The sequence below is a fragment of the Martes martes genome (genome assembly GCF_963455335.1).
Source record: "Martes martes genome assembly, chromosome: 7".
In the NCBI taxonomy this organism is placed as follows: domain Eukaryota; kingdom Metazoa; phylum Chordata; class Mammalia; order Carnivora; family Mustelidae; genus Martes; species Martes martes.
Genome location: NC_137894.1, coordinates 133824654 through 133846439, shown reverse-complemented (window position 1 = coordinate 133846439; position 21786 = coordinate 133824654). Strand labels below are relative to the sequence as shown.

Below are 21786 nucleotides of genomic sequence, written 5' to 3'. Positions count from 1 at the left end.
CCTGTGCACTTTCCCAGCTCCCCTCAGTGCCAGGGCAGGAATGCACACGATGGGTGTTCTGCCTCAGTGGTAGAGCCCGAGTCCCCGAGACACGCAGCCCCAGTGAGGTATGCCGAGCCATAAGCAGAGGCAGCCTGCTGGGGGAAGAGGACCAGATGGCCAGGCAAAGACGCCGTCGGGTCTTGGTTGCCCTTGCTGTCCTCGGAACCACAGCCAGGACATGCCCTCAGGGCTTCCCTCTGCTCTCACCCCTGCCATCTGTTTTTTGTACCCTCAGGGACACAGCCCGGCCTTGGGGCCTCCCTGTTAGGCACTTGGGAGGGCGCTCTGGGCAGCAGACTCATCACCCCTCCGGAGGGCCCTGTGGGGAAAGCCTGCCCTTGGGCCACCTCCCAGTCAGACGTAGTCCCTAGAACCTTAGGACAAAACATGGACAGCCCCACGGCAGTGCCCTATAGATTTCTGGGGCGCTCTTTATCCCCGGCCGACGTTTATGGGGAGACATCCATGAGCAGATGGCGGTGTGATGGGAGCTGTGGGGCAGCGGTGTGCCTCTTCTCGGGGCAGGCATGTGGGGGCAGCGGCTGGAAGTCATGGCCTGCTGCAAAGGCCAGCTGTCTCCTGGGGTTGCGGAGCCGTCTCTGTCTGGGCCCGCCTGGGCTCCGGGCCAGCGATGTCCTCCCTGCCAAGCGCTGGGAGGGATCAGGAATGCTCCAGAGCAGCCAGCGTCCTGTCGCCAGAGCCTACGTTCCCGTCGCTGGCACCAGCCAACCTTCCACCTGCCCCTTTCACTAGCACCCGGTCCCTCTGTGGGTCAGCGCCTTGCAGTTTTCCGAGTGGAAGGGTGGCCGTAGTCACTCTTAGCATGGTTGGACCGCGCTGATGCAGAAGAGCTCAGCCTGCAGGAGAAGAACCGCTTCTCTCTTCCTGAGAGAGTTCTGGAATCATGTAGACCTGGAAGTAGGTCTGGCTCTGCGCATGGCCAGCTGTGTGATGTTAAGCAGATCCCCAGCCTCTCTGAGTGTCTGTCTGCACTTGTAAGGGGGGCTGTGGAGGATAGGCTTGCGGCATGTGCTGCCGTGGGGCCTGGCATGGAGCGGAGCGCCTTGGGTGCGCTGGCAGGGAACCCGGTATGGAGTGACCGCCAGGTCACTGCAGAATGATGGGGGCTCCAGATACAAGTGAGCCCCCTCCGTGGCAGGAGTCTCAACCCTCACTTAGGAGGTCGGTGCGTTCCAGGGAGGCCTTCCTCTGTGAGTCTAGCTGTCGGAGTCTGGCTCCAAAATGTACAAGTGTGCCTCCCTGTCTCCCCCAACCCACGGTGGTCTTCTTTGGGGGGGGGAGTCCTCTTCTCCTGAGTGGGGGGCTAGGAACGGGGCCTTTGGGATTGGAATCTGGAGGCCCCCGGGGACTCTGTGTGTGCCACGGGCCGCCTGCCTTTCGGGAGGCTTTCCCGTCAGAGGGCTGCCCCCTCAGGTGGGGCACCCCCACAGCATGAGTCTGGAGGTTGGGGGGCAAGGCTCCTCACCTGTTCCAAGGGTGCCTGGGGATGAGTGCAGCGAGGATAGAGGGGACAGCCTTGTGGACGTGGTTGGCTTTAAACGGGAAAGTGAGGCTTTCTGATTAGGGTCCTTGCCTGTACCGTGGTCTCCCTGAGCCCTGCCTCTGAGTCCCCCAGCCCCAAGCTCAATGAAAACCAACTGGTTTGGGCAAACTACTCTCTTTTCATTGTACATTGACAGAGCTGTCTGTTTTGTTTTGTTTTTAAGCCACTGCAAACACACTGATTTGCTCAGAGTGGAATTACCACCGCTTCCCCCATTCTGTTAAACCACTGAGCCGGAAGCCAGAGCACCCCTGAAGCTCTCCCGTGGTAGTTACTGCTGCTGGTTTACAAGTGGGGAAGACGGAGCATGCAGCAGGTTCCCTACCGGAGCCCCCCGCGTTCTTTCCTTCCTCGGCCCCTGGGGCCCGCGCATGCGCTTACATGCACACACACACACACACACACACACACACACACACACACACACAGTGAGTGCACGTTCCATTTCCCCATGTGACCAGGATCTCTACTTCTGCCTCATGCAGCTAAGCCCCAGGAATGTTGGGGTGGTGCTCGGGGACCATGGACGTCAGGGGCGGCAGCCAGTGCAGGCGGCCAGCTGTCCAGGCTCCGTCATTCCTGCCCTGAGTCCTGGGCATCTGGTGGCTCCTTCCTGGGGCCTGTGGCCTGTGAGGGATTAGCCGTGGCCCCAGCCCCGGCAACTGACAGCCAAAGCAGAGAGTTTTCTCCAGCTACCTCTCTGCTCTCCCTACTTTAGTGGCCTACCAGATCCTTCCGGGGTAGCACCTTTGTCCCCAGAGAGTCAGGGACTGGATGCAGCATGTTCTCATCCCTCAAGCATCCGTGTAGCTTACTCCGTGTGTCAGAGGCCAAGGCTGCACTCCGGGCAGACCCAGTCCTATCCTGGGCTCTGTCGCTTTCCAGCAAGCCACTGAGTTTCTTAGGGCCTCAGTTTCCTCATCTGTAAAAGGTGCATGAGAATAGTACCCCCCCTCAGAGGTGCATTGTCAGGACAGCACCAGGTGACTCACACAAAGCAGTCAGAACAGGGCTGGGCGTGTTGTGAGTGCTCAACCAGAGGCAGCCCTTGTTGACATACAGATTTTGACTCAGAGCCTCCCAACTCCCCATCCATTGCCTTCCTCTTCCTGCCTCGCCTGGATCTTTGTGGAGGAACCTCTAAGGAGGTCATAAAGATTGAGTAATATACAATTCGGGTGCCATTCCCTGGATTACAGTGTGAAAAGTGGAGTTGTGCAGTGCACTGTCCGCTGAGCCGTACAGGGAGAGCCTGATGGTGCAGGGTTTCCAGACCGCCACAGTAGGAGTGAATTGATTCCCAGGTGTTCTCGACTCTCACTCCATTCGCCCTGGCTTGAGATTCTTCACAGAGAGTCCTCGGTTCACAGGGATGGTCCTTGGTGGCAGAGCTCTGGACCAGTGACGTGCCCCTGTGTCTAAGACTGAGTAGGTGGTGGACTCTGACAGAGCCCTTGGCCCCTGTCTCCACAGATGGCCATCGTGTTCAACCAGGAGGGCCTGAGTGCCATCCAGCCGCCCTGTGTGGTCCAGAACTTCATCAACCACAATGCTGTCCTGTATAAGGTGTTTGTGGTGGGCGAGTCCTACACCGTGGTCCAGAGGCCCTCACTGAAGAACTTCTCTGCGGGCACGTCAGGTAACCAGGCTTCCCGCTGTCTCGGGGCCCATCTGGGACAGGCATCAGCCGTCCATCCCACAGCACTTTCCCCTGCTACCCTATGTTATTTTGGAGGTGGAGGGCGGGGATGGGCCAATCTGAAGGTTGGAGTTGTGTGCAGTGGGTGAGGAGGTCTCGGAGAACAAGGTGAAACCCCATCCCACCGGGTCGTTGTAGGGGCTCCATCCATGCGAACCACTATAGGCAGCTCCCGAAGGCATCTGAAAGCTTTCTGCACCCAGGGTGCTTCCTGGGGCCCCACGCAGAAAGGAGACTCAAGAGGAACATGCTGGAATGGATGATGGGCCCTTCAGGGAAGCGAGGGCTTGGGAAGGGGCCCCTTGTATTTTGAGGGCCAGAGTGCTGGCTCCTTTATCAGGTCCCCTTTCTCCAAGTGGGGAAACACCGAGTTCCTAGCCGCTTCTGCGGCCGCTGAGGTGACCACGCGCGCCCTAAGGAGTCCTGCGGCGCTCCTCGCTGTGGGACCTCCCGTGAGTACGGGTGGGCACAGTCACCCCCACCGGGCCCCGGCTCGCAGGGGTGAGGACCGAGTCCGAGGGTTCCGGGTCCTGGGTGTCCCTCAGGTGTCACAGGGCAGCGGTATCTGCGGGATGCTGCCATCATTGCAGGCCGAGGGCTCTACGAGCTCGACCTTTTTTCATCTGTTCTCCTGACACCAGGTGACCTTTGGCCCTTTCAAAAACAGACACTAAGATAGGGATTTGCTGGTGCTGGGGCTGCTCAAAAGAATGCTCTGGAGGCCCTGAGGCATCTCTAAGGCAAGTTCTAGAAAACTTTGGAACAGAGGGACAGCGTCTTGGAAATAAGCAGAGCCTTCTAAGAGGACCCCTTGGAGGACATTTGACTGTCCTCATGTGGCTTGTTCCAGCACGCCGTGCATCCGTCTCTGCAAGGGAGACCCGCCATTGCCAGGTGCGCTCAGACACCGGGCTGTTCCGTCTTCGTCTGAGCCAACAGCTGTGTCTTCTTAAAGCCTCTCCTGCTGGGATTGCCGGTCACCATCCGCTCCTGGTAGCTTTAAGCCACTCCTCTTGAATGAAGTTCAGCTGTGCTCGTCTTCCCTTCTCAGCTGTTCTTCCCCGGACAGCTTCTTTTTTCCCATTAACACAACACAGAGAGCAGATGCTTGGTAAATGTGCGATTTTTCACTTCCTTCTGGGTGCAGACAGCTTCCCCATCCGGCGTGGGGCCCCGGGACTCAAGGCTGCGTTGTCCGGGTTTGAGACATCCCATGGTCACCCTGGTCCCAGTCCCTACACGCTGGGATGATAGAAGGACCTGGGGGTGAGAGGACCATGGTCTGTGGAGGTCTTTTTGTGTGTGATTATATACCAGGAAGAGGCATTCTTATAAATTATGGGCTGGGAGAGACTTCTTTTTTTTAAGTGGGCTCTATGTCCAGCTTGGAGCCCAACTTGGGGCTTGAACTCATAACCTTGTGATCAAGACCTTGAGTTCAAGAGTCGGATGCTTAAACAACTGAGCCACCCAGGCTCCCCAAGAAACTAGTTTTTAAAAATCCTCTATTATTTTCCTGATTTTTAAAAAAATGTGCTTTTGGAGTCTGTGGAAAATATATTACATTTAGAGTGGTATACCCTATGTAGCTTCCTTTCTTTTTTCTTTCTTTCTCTTTTTATTTTTTTCCTTACCAAAATCCCTGTGCCGGTAAAAGAAATTTATCACCAGGTTTCCTTCCCGTGCAGACAAAAAGTATCCCTTTTGTTCCCTCCTTTCCTCCTGGTTGCAAAGTGCTGGGCGAGCTTCTGTCTCAGCACCAGGAGCCCTTAGCAGCAGGGGGCGGGCTCCAAGTCTGTGTGTCTCCTCCCGACCATTCCCAGCTTGCCAGTTTTCCATGAAATGTCGGCTGGGGCTAAGTCAATGAGTAGATAAGCGCACAGAGCTAATGCCAAAATGATTATTGTGCTCAGTCAAGCCGAGTAACTTTCAGCATGTCCGTCCGTCCATCCCCAGAGCTGGACTCGTGTCTGCAGCCTTCGCGGCTTCGTGCCAGGGCGCTGGTGTGGGCTTTGTCCTCTTGATGCGGGTTTTCTTCCCGGATCAGAAGCATAACTGGGCAGTGAACCTCTGGGATGGATCAGTGGAGCAGGGGGGCTCTGGGGCTCCAGCCTCCTTCCAGCCCCCGTCCTGGCTTTCTGGTTCTCGTCCAGTACGTCAGGCCTGCAGCTTCCTCAGTCCACACACGGAGCTGGGGGTGCCTTGAGTGGGATTCTTCAGGACCCCGGGGGAGCCAGGGACACTAGCCTTCCCTCCATAACGACCGTGCTCTGTTGATTCTCAGCTCTTGGTTTTTCCCGGATGACCTCTCTGAAGTCAGGTGTGTCTTAGGGCCGGCGGCATCTTGGCGCTTGCCTCGGCTGAAATGGCAGTCAGGTTCTTGGTGAGACGGTTGGTGTTGGCCTGCCCCAGACGCATCCTCTGCCTGTGGTTCACAGTTGGGGCAGCTGCTCCCCTCTCTCCACCCAGGGCCCGGATCCAGATGGGCACGTTTCTCTGCTCCCCCTTTTGCGTGGTGGATTTACTCCTGTTTCTTGACTGTGTGGACTGGCGTCTTTATTCTGCCGTCCTTCCTGGGCCTTTTCCCCCTCGGGGTCCGTAAGAGAATGGCATCGCTTAGCACGTAGAGCTGGGCTCAGCAGACTTTTTCTGTCGTAATTATGTCCTGTTGGCCTTGGAGCAGGAACGCGGCTGCAGACAAGACAGAAGCCGCTGGGCACGGCTGCGGCCCCACAGACTGTACTTACAGAGGCAGGCCTCCGGGCTCTGGTTCGCTGACCTGTCAGCTCGAGCCTCTCCGTAGTTGCCGTGTTGCCTTGAATCTGCCGTGTGCCCAGCCCCGTGCCAGGTACTGATCCAGGAGGGCCCGAGACAGTCAGCCAAGCACGCTGCCCCGATGTGCTCGTATTCTGGCGGGAGAGAGCACGCACGTGGAAAGAAAGAATGAAAAGAGTCATCATGGCACAGATCAGGGCTCCAGAGGAAGCAGTGGGGTCCTGGGCTGCCACTGGGTCGGGGAGCCCCTGGGACAGGGCAGCCAGGGCCAGCCCCTCGGTGCCGTGGAAACGTGGATGGGATCTGGAAGAGCATCCGCCCTCCCCCGCCCCCCCCCCCGCCACTCTGCAGCACACTGACCCGTTCCCCCCGCCCAGAGATGCGTGAAGATGAGGCAGACAGTGTGAAAGAGCGGGTGGCCACTGCCCCCGACGGCCGGGTTACTGGAGCACTGGGGGAGTGAGCTGGCCATTTACTCGTTCTTTTGAACCTGTTTTTCTCATCTGTAAATTGGGGGCCACGGCACTCCTTTTCCCCTCACTGTCTCCCCACCCCCGTGTGTCTCAGGACCGCCGTGGACACAGGCAGTGCCTGGGGCCTCAGATGCAGAGTGCCCGTGCGACTGGCGTGCCAGGGCTTAGCCAGCTTCACCCTTAGAGGGACTGGGTCTCTTAAAGCTCCCCACGTCAAAGGACGTGTGACCCATTCTGACCAGTCTCGGCCTCCTGGTCTCCGGGGTCGGGGAGTGGCCGGAGGCTGCCCACATGCCCTGTGGCCCCTGCTCGGGCCGGGCACGGGTAGGATGTGAGCAGAGGATGCCCCCTGCACCAGTCCTGAACAGTTCTTTGGCCAGAGCCCTCAGGTCAGAGGTAGCTAAGGGGAGAAGCAGTCTCTTGTGAAATGATCCACATGTGTGGTCGGTCTTCCTGCCACAGGGAGCCGTTGGGTGACATGGTCTGTCCAGTTCAGCAGCTGCTGGCTCTGCCCTTCTCAGTGCCCAGTCCTTGCCTTCCTGACATAAACACTCATGGTGTTCCCTGGTGGCTCCTGTAGGCTTCCTGGCCTCCCTGAACTTGGCTATGTATGCCTGCTCTGTGTGACCCTTTACCACGCCCCCCACACCCAGCCTTGGTCTGCCACCACTGGGGACCCTTGGGGTGGGTGGGAGGCACCCTGAGTTTGGTAGGGTTGGGCCCGGCTGGGCTGCAGGCTAAATAGGTGGGCGGTGCCTGCAGAAGGCCCAGACCCCCACTCCAGCTGCCTGAGCCCCACTCTGTCCCCTGGCCCACAGGCCTTGCCACCGCTCAGGGCTCACTCTTCTTGGCTGTCAGCGCCCAGAAGTAGAGATCGGTGGGTTTGCCTGGCGCAAGTCCTGCAGGGTGTTTATTTTCCCCAGGCTCTTCCCCAGGACCGTCTCTCGTGCCCCCCGTCTGGACTGGCTCTGGTCGGAGCGGCGGGAGGACTGTCGGGTACACCGGGGCGGCAAGGGGCCTGTGTGCCTCACTAGCGGGAAGGACGCCAGGTACATCTCAGCGCCTGCCTGCTTGGCCTCCGCCCGAATCACTTTCTCATGCATGATTGTTGCAGCGTCGTAATCCTGGAGCTGGGGCGGGGAGGTCCTTGGCGATCAGAGCAGGTGCCCCCTGCGGCCTGGTCCCCCCGCACCGTGGTGCTCAACCAGGGCCCTTCCTGTCCTGAGCTTAGGGCCCTGGGTCCCCGGGGGTGATCGATGTGTCCTGGGGACGGGAGTCACCACGCCCCATCCTGGAGGGACTGAAGCAGAGGCCGCCGGGGCCCCATAGGGGCTCATGGCCCAGGACATCCCCATGTCATTCTTGGTGGGGGGGCATGGGGTGGTGAAGCTCGCGGTTTTGTGATTCTTGCATTCCTGTGCCCATGCTTCCAAGTGCTCGAGAACGTGTGACCGACCAGCCTCACTCCACGGGATGGATAGACTAACCAACTGCTTATTGCACTCATCACTCTTGGGATCGGTGTGCCCACCTGGGTGTCCTGGTGGGACTGAGGGTGTGCTGGGAGGCAGAGGTGGACCAGGAAGTATGATGTGGGAGGAGGAGGAGGGTATTTCGGGGGGCTGTGCCAGTTTCCAAAGCTTCCAAAGCCAAACAGAAATCGTTCTGTGTACTTTCCTTGGATGGACCCTACAGAAGCCCATGTTCTGATTTCCCGTTGCCCCGTGTGTAGTCGGGAAGCAGGAGAACCTTTGTGTTCTAAACATGCACGTGCCAAGCGGCTGTGTGGGCGTTTTTCTCAAGTGCTGCCCTGCAAAGGAGTTCCATGGGCAGATACCAGGAAGGGCTGGAACTACTGGATTAAATGGCATTTACTGAACCTCTTGACTTCAGGCCTTTGATGCTCCCAGTACACTGCGTTTCCCACTCGCTCAGCCCCCGCACCATCCCCTAAGCCCCCTTTCTAGTGCCATGTCCATAAGACACACTAGACACACTCTGGAATGGGCGGGAAACGCAGACAGGTTACAGTAAGATGGTAGCAGAGGTAGGCTCGCTAAGACAATTATTTTTGTATGGGAAACGGGAGCCCCGAGTGGACGTGTTTCCGGTCGTGGTGCCCTGTCTCCTTGGCGTGGGGGTGCCCGGCTCACCGGGGCCCCAGGTTGGCTGCTGCTAAGGCCACCAAGACTGTGGCTGGGATGGTGCTGCCCCCTGGTGTCAGGTGCTGGAGTCACCATCCCCGCCTTGCGCTAACTCCTGCTCCTTCTTGTCTTTGCTTTTTCAGACCGGGAGTCCATCTTCTTCAACAGTCACAACGTGTCAAAGCCGGAGTCCTCATCGGTCCTGACCGCGGTATGTGCCTTCTGCTGTGGTGACCTTCCCTCCTAACGTGGGGTGGGGGGTGCCGCTGGCGGTGGGGCTGAAGGCTGAGCTCCAGCAGAGCAGGGTGGGGGGACCAGAGACCCCCTTTCTTGGCCTGCTGCAGGCCATCACAGCCGCACCCGCGGACTTCTGGGTTCCCTCCCGAGGGAAGATTTTCTAACTTTTCTCCCAGAGTGAGGATCTCCCCACCCACCTCCCAAGTCGCGGGGAATTTGAAGACCTGTTTTCTAATCTGCCTTTTTCCTGATTTATAAAAGGGGGTTGGAGGCAACATCACACCCCGTTTTCCTTTCTCTTTCCTTGTCCACGTGAATCTAGTAATTGTTTGTTAAGGGCCTGCTAGTACCTCGGTGGGGGCGGGGGTGGCAGTTCCCCCGTGGCAGAACTTGGGGTGAGTTCCGTGAACATTGCGGCGGGTCAGGCACCGTCCGAGGTGCCCCACGGCGTCACAGCCGGGCCTCGCCACAGCCTCGAGGGAGCTGGGCAGACAGTTCCATTTTCTGGAGTGGGGAGGCTCGTGATCAGGAGGGTTGGGTGACTTCTCCAAACTCACAGGACTGTTCACTCAGGGGCCACACTGGCCCATGACCCCAGAGTGGTCTGTTCCGAAGCTGGGTGTCTTAGGAACTTAGGACTTATTCCCTCACTGGTACCTGCAGGACAGTATTCAGCCGGAGTTAGAAATTTGTCCTGGGGCAGCTGCTTCCATCCCTCTCAAGTCCAGCGGGCCGGCGGTCTCCGCTGCCCCTTGCCCCTGACCTTGGAGCCCTGGCCTGGGTCTCCTGAGTCATGGCCGTGCTGGCTAACCTGGGAGGATTTGCCTGGGTCCTCCTCCCTGTCCTAGGCTGTTCTCACCAGCAGCATCCACAGTCGGCCCCTGCCCCGGGGCCTTACTCCCCTCCTTCCTGTGTTGGGGGCGTGCACGTGTCTGTTTCATCTTGCCCCACCCCCCCACATCCCCTCCCAGCCCAGGCTGCATGTTCATTTCTTGTTTGCGTCTGGTTCCTCTGAGGAGCCAGCCGTGTGCTGAGGGTTTGACAGAGCACAGGCGTGGACAGGGACCTGGAGGGAGCACCGGTGTCCCTCAAGATGTTGATAGATGTTCCCCAGGAACAAGTGCCATGGTCAAGGAAGCTTGGAGAAGAGTCAGATTTTAAACAGAACCTCTCGGCGCCTGGCTGTGTGCACTGTAAGATGTAAGAAGCTGTTTTGTGCAAGAAAAGCTTTGCTGGTCTTCTAACCTTCAGAGACTAGAATGACCCAGTCCGCAGGGCTTCTTCCCTGAGAGGCTCTCAGTCCTTGAGTGGCCAATGACTCGCGGTTGGGGAGGGAGATGGCATTCCACAGGCTTCCCAGGACGCTATCCCTACCAGTCCCGTGTGGCTCTGGCGGCCCTGGGGGCTGCTCACTGATGCCCAACGGTCCCAGGTAACATTCTTAGATAATTACCTGCCTGCTGCTCGGCCCGTTTCTTCATCTGTGAAATGGGAAAGCTCAGAGAGACTTCTGGGCCTCCTCTCTACCTATAGGATGTGCCCCCATCGCCTTCCCTTTAGCTCCTGACTGCCATGCAGGAGGGCCCAGGACTGACATCACATGAAACAAGACAAGAGCACACACTTGGCCATACCCTTTCTGTGGGAGATGTGAGCCCCTCCTGCCTTCCTCCCTCCCACCCGGAGTCCCTCTGGTCCCCATCAGGGCCTCATGCAGGGGGCCGTGCAGGGAGCCATGGCCTAGCCGTGAAGCCTCCCTCCCCCTCTGGAGGCTGCTGAAGGTGAACCCCACCCACACCTAACTCGCGGGCCCCCATACACCAGCGTCTAGGGGATTGGTGAAGAGCGTGGACCCTGATGAGACGGACTCCGCCAGGTTTCGGACGTGTGGCCTGGGAGGCACATTGCCTCACTGAGCCTGTTTCCCCCTCCTGCCCTGCGGGGTGGTCGGGGATGCGGGGAGTTAGTGGACGCAGAGGAGGGTGACCTCCATCGCCTCCCCATTTCCCAGAGCGTCATGGTAGCCTTTGCGATGACAACCCAGGATCTCTGTGCCTTTGTCTTGTCCTAGGATGGCTATTTAGTTTAGGATCATCTAACAGCCTCGGAAGGATTTCTGAGATGCCTTAGCTGAGCTGAGAAAGTGCTTTTCTGAGCAGCGTGTTAGGAGACATGATAGAGAGCAGCAGAGCCTCCTCGATGGCACGCCTGGGTGCCGGCTCTTGGCTCCCGCATCCCCAGTGCCTGTGATTCTATTACCCCATTTCTTGGAGCGAGAAAACCAGACTCCAAAGTGTACGGGACAGCTCAGAGCCTGCAGGGGGAATGGGGCTGGGCCGAGGCGTCTGTCTGGCTCTCTCTGACTTGGGGAGGACCCCAGCCACAGATCCGGTGGCCAAGCTGCCGTGCTGGGCTGAGCCTCTGGCTGGCAGGAGTGACCTCGAGGTGGGTCCTGGCTTGAGCAGGTGCTCAGCGACAAGGGCTTGTCACAGCCAGCCTGGCACTGCCCCTTAGGAGGTGTTTCCTCTGCTAGGACACTGAGGCAGCAGGGTCATGGGCCTGGGGGCCCTGCAGTTTGTGCAGAGCTGGTGGCCGTGGCTTTCATGGGGGACCACTGATGGTGCCCTGGTGTAGGCTCCTTGCTCTGTGTGTGTCTGGAAGTTCCCTATCAGCCATTCTAGCTACCTGTGTTGGGGGAAGGACCATCTGTGCCCAGGGCTCTGTCCTCAGCCCTCCTGACTCAGCTTATTTATTTATTTATTTAAATGGAGTGAAATTCACATAACATACAATGTAGCCATTTTCTTTTTTTTTCTTTTTCTTTTTTTTAAAGATTTTTATTTATTTATTTGACAGAGATCACAAGTAGGCAGAGAGGCAGGCAGAGAGAGAGGGGGAAGCAGGCTCCCTGCTGAGCAGAGAGCCTGATGCGGGGCTGGATCCCAGGACCCTAGGATTATGACCCGAGCTGAAGACAGAGGCTTTAACCCACTGAGCCACCCAGGCGCCCCGCAATGTAGCCATTTTCAAGTGAACAGTTCAGTGAACAGTTGTGCAATCCTCTCCTTCTACCATGTTCTAAAACATTTTCACCACCTCTGAAGAAAACTCTGTACCCATGCAGCGGTCACCCTGCCTTCCCTCTTCCTCCCAACCCCCAGCAGCCACGAATCTGCTTTTCATCTCAATGAACTTGCCTATTCCGGACCTTTCATAACAGGGTCATACAATGTGTGACCGATGGTGTTTGGCTTTTTCCGCTTGGCCTGACATTTTGAGGGTTCGCCCATGCTGTGCCATTGTGTAGCCGAATAATGTTCCGTCGTGTGGAAACCGGTTTGTGTGTCTGTCCGTGCGTTGATGGGCACTTGGATCGTTTCCACCTTTGGCTGTCGTGAACGGCGCTGTGAACGCTGGCAGACAAGTGCCTGTTCTCAGGTCGTTGGGTACATACCCAGGAGAGGAATTGCTGGTCACGTGGTAATTCTGTGTCAGTTTCTGACCCAGCTTCACTTTCAATCTGATGGGTCTACCACCCTTTCCCTCTGGCCCGTGAGCCCCACAGCCGCCAGGACTCAGGACTCCGGTATTTATGGGGCACCTCCTGTAACCTTCCCCTGACGGACTTAGAGGCGTCACAGGGCCCTCCCTTCCCTAAAATGCAGGTGTGCATCTCCTCATAGCCAGGCCCATACTGTTCCCACCACATCAGCGACCAGCAGAGGAGAGAGGCCTTGTTGGTCCCATTTGCATATGAGCAAACTGAGGCACAGTGAGGCTGAATACTTTTCCCTAGGACCCCAGAGCTAGGAAGTCACTGTCAGGATTCAAATCCCTGTCCTCCTGATCCCAAATCCTTTCCAAGGTTCCCCTTCCTGGTGGCCCTTCCAGGACCAAGCTGGAGCCCATGAAAATCCATGTGTCTGTCCCCGGCTGGCTGGAACTAGAGCAGACCAGCCTTGTGGGGCCGTCCGTCTGGGTTGTTACAGGGACTGGAGGGGTAGTGCATACTAGACACTTAATACCTGCCCAGTCGTCCGTGGGACTTGGGGAGTGGCCGCGGGAGTGCTGCTCGCCACGGGTCTGTCCTGCCCCCTTCCAGAGGGGAAGGCCAGGATTTGGGGCACCCTAGCGGGGTCTCTGTGTGTGGTATGGTGTTGCACCACCCCACCTGTGGCCTGACTTGACTTCCGTGTGTGTGTGTGTGTGTGTGTGTGTGTGTGCGCGCGTGCGTGTGCGCACAGCTGGACAAGATCGAGGGCGTGTTCGAGAGGCCGAGCGACGAGGTCATCCGGGAGCTTTCCCGGGCCCTTCGGCAGGCGCTGGGTGTGTCACTCTTCGGGATTGACATCATCATCAACAACCAGACTGGGCAGCACGCAGTCATCGACATCAATGCCTTCCCAGGTGAGCGGTGGAGCCAGGAACCGCCTTCGTTGATCTGTAGACCCGTGTCCTCCGGCTCTGGCACAGGCAGGTCAGGTTGACCAGCTCCCTCCCTCCCCATCGATGGGGGCCTGGGGTCAACACGGTCCCGCTAGGCCTCAGCCCACGTGCGGAATGGGTTTGTAGCGTGTGATGAAGTTGGCGGACGAGGCCGGTGCCTCCAGCCGGGGGAGCTCCAGGCACTTAGTGGGCCCGGCATCGTTCGTCTTCCTCCCCTGGCGCTGTACTGTCAGCATTAGCCTTTGTTGGCCAAACTGCAGCTAATCTACCGAGTACTTCTAGATTCAGTGAGCTGAAAGGATCCCGGAGGGAGTACACGCTCCACGGTGTACCTGCGGGGAACCGAGTCTCCTAGGGAGAGAGGACTGATCCCAGGTCACAGGACACGGTGGTGGTGTGGCCGTGCTCCTGCCCGGGCCCTGAGCCGTGGTTCTGGGAACACGGAGCCGGCCAGTTCCCCGTGGCTTCGGCACCTGCTCCCTGCTGTCTGCCAGAGCCCTGAGCGGGAAGCCCGTCTCAGGCCCCTACAGGCTGCTGTCGTGGCCTGGCTCTGCCGTGCTCCCCTCATCTTGATGCAGCAAGGGGGCTCAGTGGGAGACAGCACCCAGCGAACCCTCAGCGAACCATTAGCCTGCAGGGGTGATGGCTGTGATGTCCCTAGTTGGTGTTCCCGGAATGAGCCCACTTTGCATGGGCGGACCCCGCGGCTGGCCCGTCTGCCCTCCCAGCTGGCTCGGACTGTCCCCCTTCATTAAGCCATGTGGAGGTTAAGTCAGTGTCACCGCCCAATGCATATAAAAACTTTCAGGGAATGATTCTTTACCTTCAGGGAGGTTAGTATCTCGGGGGAGAGCCCAAGCGTGGCCTGTGGGGAGTGCTCAGGGCAGGGGTGTGCACGGTAGCAAGGCCTCTCGCATGGGTGTGGCATGTGACCCAGGCTGAGCGGCTCCTGGGCTGCGTGCCTGATGTGTGTCCCCTGACTCAGCATGTAGCAGGGCCCAGCCACCATTGCAAGTCACTGCCCAGGAGACCGAGGCTGGCAGGACGCCACTGGCTCTTTCCGTCATTCAGTCGAGGGCCTACTGTGTGTCCCAGCTGGTCTGGACACAGGTGCAGTGTGACCACGGCTGCTGGAGCCCTGACGTCAGGGGACAGGGGCACCCGGGGACTCCTTCTTGATGTGGTGGAGCAAAGCCTGGCAGGAAGGGAAGGAGCTATCCCCTGAGGGATCCGGGAGGGCCTGGGACACGGAGGCCAGAGAGGAGCCCTGCCCTGTGGCGTGTTGAGAGCTTGGGGTTTCACTCTGAGGTAGGTGGGAGTGAGTCACCGAGGCCAGTGTTGGGACAACGGCCTGTGTTTCTCTAGTCACCCTGGGTGCACCTGCACGGAGACCTGGGTGTTGGCAGAGGTGGGGTTTTGATGAGTAAGGGACGGAATGAGAGAGACCAAGGGAATCCAGGACGTGTCTGGGGAACAATGAAAATAAATGAGGGGCTCTAAAGCAGGGAGGACATGGGCGTGAGGACAGTGAGGACAAGAGGTGGCCAGGGATTGGTGGGACAGGGGCGGGGGTGCTATGCAGGGCTGTCAGGGTGGAAGTTCTAGAAGGCTGGAGTTGGGAGGTGGTGAGAGCATGGGGCTCTGCGCTTGCGCTTTCGCTCTGTGCAAGGTCCCGAGCCGGCTCCTCCCAGCCTGTGCGGTTTGGGCTGGGCGACATGAGGGCATCCCGGGTGCACAGAGGAGGGACAGTCACTCTGAGCCAGTGTGGGCGGAGAGGCTGTCAGCGTCGTGAAGAATGAGTGTGCTGCTCCTCAGCCGTTCTGCCCGCTTATTTTTGCGGTGGGCACCTCCGCTTCCTCCCCTCCGCCTCGGGTCCCTCAAAACCACCATGTTGTTTTCTGGGCAAGTTAGATTGCGGACAGTGGAGGCCGCCCCTGCTGCTTGGCCCCGGGCGGGCTCTCCTGTGACAGGAGAGTGTCCGGGCTGTGCCGGCGGCCGCGAGGGCCATCCTGGAGGACGGGCGAGGGTCCCGGCGCCCTCTGAGGCTGGGCCGTGTGGAGCAGGGGGCTGCTGGTGATGGAGAGTGTGAGGAGCGGGCCTTTGGTCCTGCCGTGTCCCGCCATTCCTCTTGCCCCACGTGTGTCTTAGCACACCGGGTGGGTGAGTCCGCGAGACCCTGACACCGTGCCTGAGAGGGGCCGGGCGCAGGGCGTCTGCCCGTCCACTCGAGTGCGACGGCTTCTCATGCCCTGGGGACAGCTGAATTCAAGGACTAGCCCTTGGGGGCCGCCCACACCCAACTTCGAGTCTAGGCTTGGTGGCTCTAATGTGTCCCCTTAGTTACTGAGCCTCGGTTTCCTATACATCCCCGAGCACGCCCACCTCGAGTTCTGCGAGCCCTGTGCTCCCCACGCCCTGCTCTGCCCTGCGCCCCCCGACCCATGTCCACTGCCGCCTGGCTCAGCGCCCCATTATGTCTTTCCCACCCGCAGGCTACGAGGGCGTCAGCGAGTTCTTCACAGACCTCCTGAACCATGTGGCCACCGTCCTGCAGGGCCAGAGCGCAGCCACGGCGGCGGCGGGGGACGCAGCCCCGCTGAGGCACAGCAGGCTCCTAGCGGAGCAGGCGGGCGGCCTGGCGGGCGAGCGGACGTGCAGCGCGGGCCCCGGCTGCTGCAGCAACTTGATGGGCCCGGACCCCCCCTGGACGGCAGAGGCCGACGCGGGCGGCGCGGGCCCGGGAGGCACCACCAAGCTCCCGCACCAGAGACTCGGCTGCACCGCCGCCGTGTCCCCCAGCTTCCAGCAGCACTGCGTGGCCTCGCTGGCCACCAAGGCCTCCTCCCAGTAGCCGTGGAGCCCGGGACCCAGAGGGCGGCGCGGGCCGCAGAGTGCACCTGCTGGGCCGGCAGCTCCCGGTGGTGACGCTCCGACTGAGAATTCCCAGCGATCTGATTCTTCTTCCTCTTCTTCTTCTTCTTCTTCTTCTTTTTTTTTTTTTTAATTTTTAACCCGATTTTCTGATGTCATGATCGAAATAAGGGGTTGTGGAGGGGGGAGATGGCAAAGAACCCGAAGTGGTCCAGCCTCGGGGAGACGGACGTCCTGCCGGATGCCTGCTGTGCAGATGTCTTCACTGGGTTTACACTTGCTGTGTCTTCAACACTAGGTCTGAGTGTAAGGTGGGGTGTGTGTGTGTGTGTGTGTGCACGCGCATGCACGTGTGTGTGAGCGTGTGTGTGTGTGTGTGTGTGTCCATCCCCGTCTGTTCGTCTCGATGGCTGCTGTGGATCAGGCCTCGGGGACCCCAGAGGGGAGCAGGCTTTTAGTGGCTGAGCAGAGCGAGTGAGGGGTTCCTTCTCTCTCTCTTTTCTCCAAGTCCCCTGCACCCAGGCCAGGCCCTCTAGCTGTCCCCCTCCGACTGGCCGCCTCCGCAGCCTTGTGAGGAACAGGGCCTAGAGCCCCAGCCAGGTGTGCAGCTGTCCCTCCCAAGAGCAAGAGCCAGAGGGAGTGAGAGGCGCACCTGCTGTTTCCTTGGGGGATTCCGTGCAGGGGGTCTGGGCTGTGGTCCGCTTGTTGCCTGCTCCCAAAAGGGAAGGAGAAGGAAGTTTCCTGGGTGAGGCCAAGGCCGTGAGTTGGCTTCTCTCCGCGTCCAGCTTCCTGGGGTCCACCAGGCCCTTCAACATGGGTCCCGTGCAGCCCTGCAAGGGGGCCTCCTGCCCTGACCAGGCACTGCTCCCCAGGACCCAGGACAAGACTGCCTGGTTGGGAGCCCCTGGGCTGATTCTGCCTGTGCCAAGGATTTGGGCCGCAACTTTGGACAGATCACCCCAGGAGTTGCCGGGCCTCTGTGTCCTTATGTCTGATGAGCGTTTGAGCCCAGAGAACTGAGAAGGGCAGGCATGAGGCCCCAGCCCCGACGGGGCAGCCTGCTTCTCTGAGAAGCCAGCCTGATGCACCTCCCCTCGGCCTCAAGGTGTTCAGTGGGGAAGCTGCCTGTATCCGCACGTCTTTTCACACCCGCCCAGCGGGCCTGCTCCACCCTTCCCATACTCACTGTAAGCCCTAAGCACTAAGCCAGCCGAGTGTGAAGGGAGCTGCAGCCCCAGAGGATAGGAAACCGGTACCCCCTCCTGCATGAGCCTCAGCCCGGCCCCCGATGGCAGCAGATCCCCATGGGCCGCTCGGTTCCCATGGGGCAGCGGGCAGGCCACCCGCCCCTCCACAGTGAAGGGGGCTGGCCAGGGGCTTTGTCAGCCTGGATCAGGGTGAACCTGGGTGAGATGCATAGGACCCTCTGAGCATGATCTCGTGTCTTCAGATATTCCTTCACTTTGAGCAAGTCGGAAAGCCTCTGGGCTGTCCTGCATGGTCTGGTGAGGGTGGTCCCAAAGAGGCTGTTGGCCTGGGCGTTTGGAGGTACCTTCAGGCCCGGCCCAGCAGGGGCGTGGGGGTCACCCACCTTCAGGAAAGGAAGGTCTGGGTGGTGGCCACCACCGAGCAGGGCTGGGCCTAGGGGGAGAGCTGGTGCCATCAGAGCTGCCTGGCTGGCTTGGAACCCGAGGGCCCACCAACTAACCACGTTTACACGACTTGAGTGTTGAACCCCGATTATAATGTCTGTATGGCGCCTTTCCTAGCCCAACCCTGAGCCCCGGGGAAGCAGGAAAGTGCGACTGGCCTCTTGCACTGCTTTGTCTCCAAAATAAACTACTGAAATCAAACTGCATTTCACACGTGTTTACAGATGTTGCTGAAAGTTTATGCCGCTCTCCTGGTCTGTTCTTGAAATTCCAGTCCCTGTCTGCCTCAAGGACAGGTGGGGGGTGGTGCAGTGTGACCCCCGATGCCAGGCTGGGGCCCCTGGCCAGGTCGTGTTCCTGTGTAACTTAGGTCTACCCCCCCACCCCAGGGTCACATATGCTGAGGTCCAGGCCCCACAGATCCAGTAACCGTTACCCACTGGCCTCGATGCCCGTGGCAAGCAGGGTGACCGCTGCTTCCGGGGGTGGAAACTGAGGGGTGGGGTTCCCCTTCATAAAGACCTGGGAACAGCAGGTGGCGGCAGAGGGAAGGCCCCCTGTGAGAGCAAGCAGGCCGCTCCTGCCTGGGCTGGTGATCACCATCCAGCAAACACTGACCCTCTCTGATCAAGGGGTTTCAGGATCAGAGACGAGGGGAGGGGCCGTCGGTGGGGAGGAGTGTCAGCTGGGTGCACGGATGGTTTTGGGTCCTGGGACGCTCTCCACAGAGTTCATTTCTCCTCAGGCCTGGCAATTTCTGCATCAGGGAAGGAGCCACTGACATGCACCTGGCCTTGGCAGCCTCTTCCCCGGAGGCTTGCTGGTGCTGGGTCAGGGCCGCTGGGAGGGGTCTGCTGTGGTGTTTGTGTGTATCACTTGGAGCCCGCCCCACCAGAACCCCAAGGGCAGTTACAACTCTCATTGCCAAGCATCTGGGTGGTGCCAGGTGGTGGGCGTGGTGGGTGTGGTGGTGGGGGGGGTCTCAGTGGCCGGGGGTGCTGGAGGCACTCCTGATGTCAGGGGCTCCGGGAGCAACTGCCAGGGCCGAATTTTGGCTGAGGCCCTGGGTAGGTCCAGAGGGTCACGTGCAAGGTCTCTGCCCCGGGGCAACCTGGAGCCGAGGTCTGGGGTTAAGTTCTGCTTACAGGTGCTTTGATTCTAAAATGATGTGACTCCACAGACATCAGGCCCCAACCGAGGGCCGGGTCTTGGTATCTAACCTCTATCCAAAGGGCCCCGTGGAGTCTCCGGTGTGGCGTTCTTGCATTCACGGAGGGCCCTGCTGGGCGTGCCGGGCCGGAACCGCTCTGCGTAACGTGGAGGTGGACACAGCTGGAACCCTGGGGAGTCCCACGGTGCAGCCTCTCAGTGGGCCTCAGTCAGTGCTGGAGAGAACAGCCGTGAAAAAGAGTTACTCCCTACCCAGAAGCCTGCCCGTGGGCCTCGTGGAAGGTGGACGACCCACAGCCAGAAACGAGCCTTCCAGCCAGCGGGGATGCCCAGCAGTTGCCTGCCATGTGGCCACTCTGAGACCAAAGGAGACCATGTCCTCGTCCTATTCTGGAAACTCGTCTTCGGCTCGGGCACTCACACTGGCCACCGGCCGCGCGGCAGACGAATGGCTTCACTCGCGTCCCTGAGGTCTGCACCGGCTTTTCCTCCGTGCTCTAGAAAGTGATCATTCGCCCGGCGGGGTCCCCGACAGCCCCTCGCTCTCCACGGGCCTGGCCCAGAGCTGCGGAGACCTGGAGCTGCGCGCTGGCTGTCCTGAAGGCCACCGAAGCTGATCCGTGATGAAGTTTCAGGGCGGCTCCCTCCCTCAGCCAGCCTGGCCGCGCCCTGCCCTTCCCTGCCCGAGCCCCAGAGCCCCAGAGCCCCAGCCGGACGTGACTGAGGCTGAGCTTCCAGACCCGTGATGCTCCCGCAGGTCCTGCCTTCCACGAGGAAGGGCCTGTGCCTCTGCCCCTTGTTGCTGCGCAGCGTGGCCAGTGTGATCTCGGAGCGACACCCCTAGCCTCCAACACAGACTGTTCGCAGGACCATTAGGGTGGTCGGACCTGGGCACTCCTACTTCTGGTTCTGACCACGGGCCCCGCCCAGCCCACCTGGAGCCTTTTCCAGAAATGGTTGCGTTTATCTCCTTTACTTTCAGACTGGATCCATGACCGGTGGCTTGGAGGGGCTGTCCCTTCCCCACAGCCTGGCTGACCTCTTCCTCCAGGGGCTGTCTGTGGGGTCATCTGTTTTCTCTCAAAAAGCTTCTCCCATAGTGACTTCACCCCAAATCTGCTGGTTCCAGTTGTAGGGACACCTGTGCTCTGTGACCAGCGCTAATGCTCCGATCCTGTTCCCACAAGCAATAAGCGACATTGACCGGAACCCCACGCTGCCTTGTGCTTGGCTTGTGTACAGACATATGCTGTTTCTGTGCATAGACAGACTGTACGTAAGATTGCTGCTTCTGGAAAAGCTAGGAAACATCCTCTGGCTCTTTTGATGGGGCTCTGTGTTCTGCGTGATTTTTTTTTTTTATTTATTTGTCAGAGAGAGAGAGACAGCACAAGCAGGGGGAGAGGTAGGCAGAGGGAGAGGGAGAAGCGGGCTCCCCACTGAGCAGGGAGCCTGATGTTGGACTTGATCCCAGGACCCTGGAATCATGACCTGAGCCGAAGGCAGACACTCAACCGACTGAGCCACCCGGGCGCCCCTGTGTTCCACGTGATGACAACACAGGTGCCATCTTTGAGATGGGTTATTTCAGGGACAAGGTAACCCCGTGTTCTCTTTGTTTAATGGGTCGTGGTAGCGGATGTTTTGGCATCTGACCGCCTCGTGGAATATAGTGTGGTGTTGCGTGTGTTATTTCTCGAACTGTCGGGGATGGAGTGCACCCTTGAAACGTGTGAATAAATAAACAGCTTAGAGCTCCAGCCTCGGAGGGTGTCTGTCTCTGCCTCGGGACGGTTGGTGGCAGCAGTGGGCAGCCCCTCACCAGCCTCACAGGCGAGGCCTAGACCTGCCAGGACCCTTTGTTCAAAGACCTTGTTTCAGGGTGCCTGGGTGGCTCAGCGGGTTAAAGCCTCTGCCTTCGGCTCAGGTCATGATCCCAGGGTCCTGGGATCGAGCCCCGCATCGGGATCTCTGCTCAGCGGGGAGCCTGCTTCCTCCTCTCTTTCTCTGCCTGCCTCTCTGCCTACTTGTGATTTCTGTTAGTCAAATAAAATCTTTAAAAAAAAAAAAGACCTTGTTTCATCATCATCCTCGTGGTTTTATGGTCCAGGCTGCCCGAACCCTTGGAATCCTCATCACCATCTGAAGAGGAAATTATACGTATTCTCCCCATTTTACAGCCAAAGAAACTGATGTCCAGAGGTACAAAGTCACTTGCCCAGAGTCCCATGGCTAAAAAGTGCCCAGAAAGGAGTTGCTCCAGCGGAAGTAAACCTCCACTTGGCCCTTTGCCCAAATCCACCCCTCTGCCCCGAGTCAAGGGGGGAAACATCCACAGAAACCAGAAAGCCCAGAGCAGATTTATTTTTCCTTAGATAAATTTTGTACAGAATATATTACAGTCAGGAGGTCTCAGCTTTCACCAAAAGGTCAGAAGTTATTGCAGTTGTGCCCAATGGCTCTGACGGTGGAAAGGAAACTTCTAGAAAGCTGCCTGTGTCCAGAGAGAAAAGATCACCATTTAAAGTCGTGGGGGGGGGGCGTGGGGGGTGGGAGGGGGTCCGCCCTGCAGAGGGCGCACTGGGGCAGGAGTCAAGAGCTGGAGGAAAGGAGTGAGGGGGCAACGGGGTAGCTTGGGCTTGGGCAGGCTGTGTGCAGCCTCTCTACCAGAAGCAGCACCCGGGCCGTCTGGCCAGGACCTGCAAAGGGGACA

At 59.1% G+C, this 21786-nt stretch overlaps 1 protein-coding gene across 2 annotated transcripts in view; it reads left to right on the top strand.

Moving 5' to 3' along the window:
- The window catches only part of ITPK1 (inositol-tetrakisphosphate 1-kinase), a 167696-nt gene extending 149588 nt beyond the window's left edge, over window positions 1–18108 (top strand). The window contains exons 8-12 of one of the 2 annotated variants that reach the window (XM_080808815.1): window positions 3080–3245; window positions 7477–7602; window positions 8841–8908; window positions 13179–13341; window positions 15873–18108. In XM_080808815.1, coding sequence (XP_080664941.1) covers window positions 3080–3245; window positions 7477–7602; window positions 8841–8908; window positions 13179–13341; window positions 15873–16231 — 882 coding nt within the window. In that variant the 3' untranslated portion in view covers window positions 16232–18108. The remainder of the gene's footprint in view (window positions 1–3079; window positions 3246–7476; window positions 7603–8840; window positions 8909–13178; window positions 13342–15872) is intronic. The other variant, XM_080808814.1, reaches the window with a different exon arrangement.
- Window positions 18109–21786: the final 3678 nt, after the last annotated feature.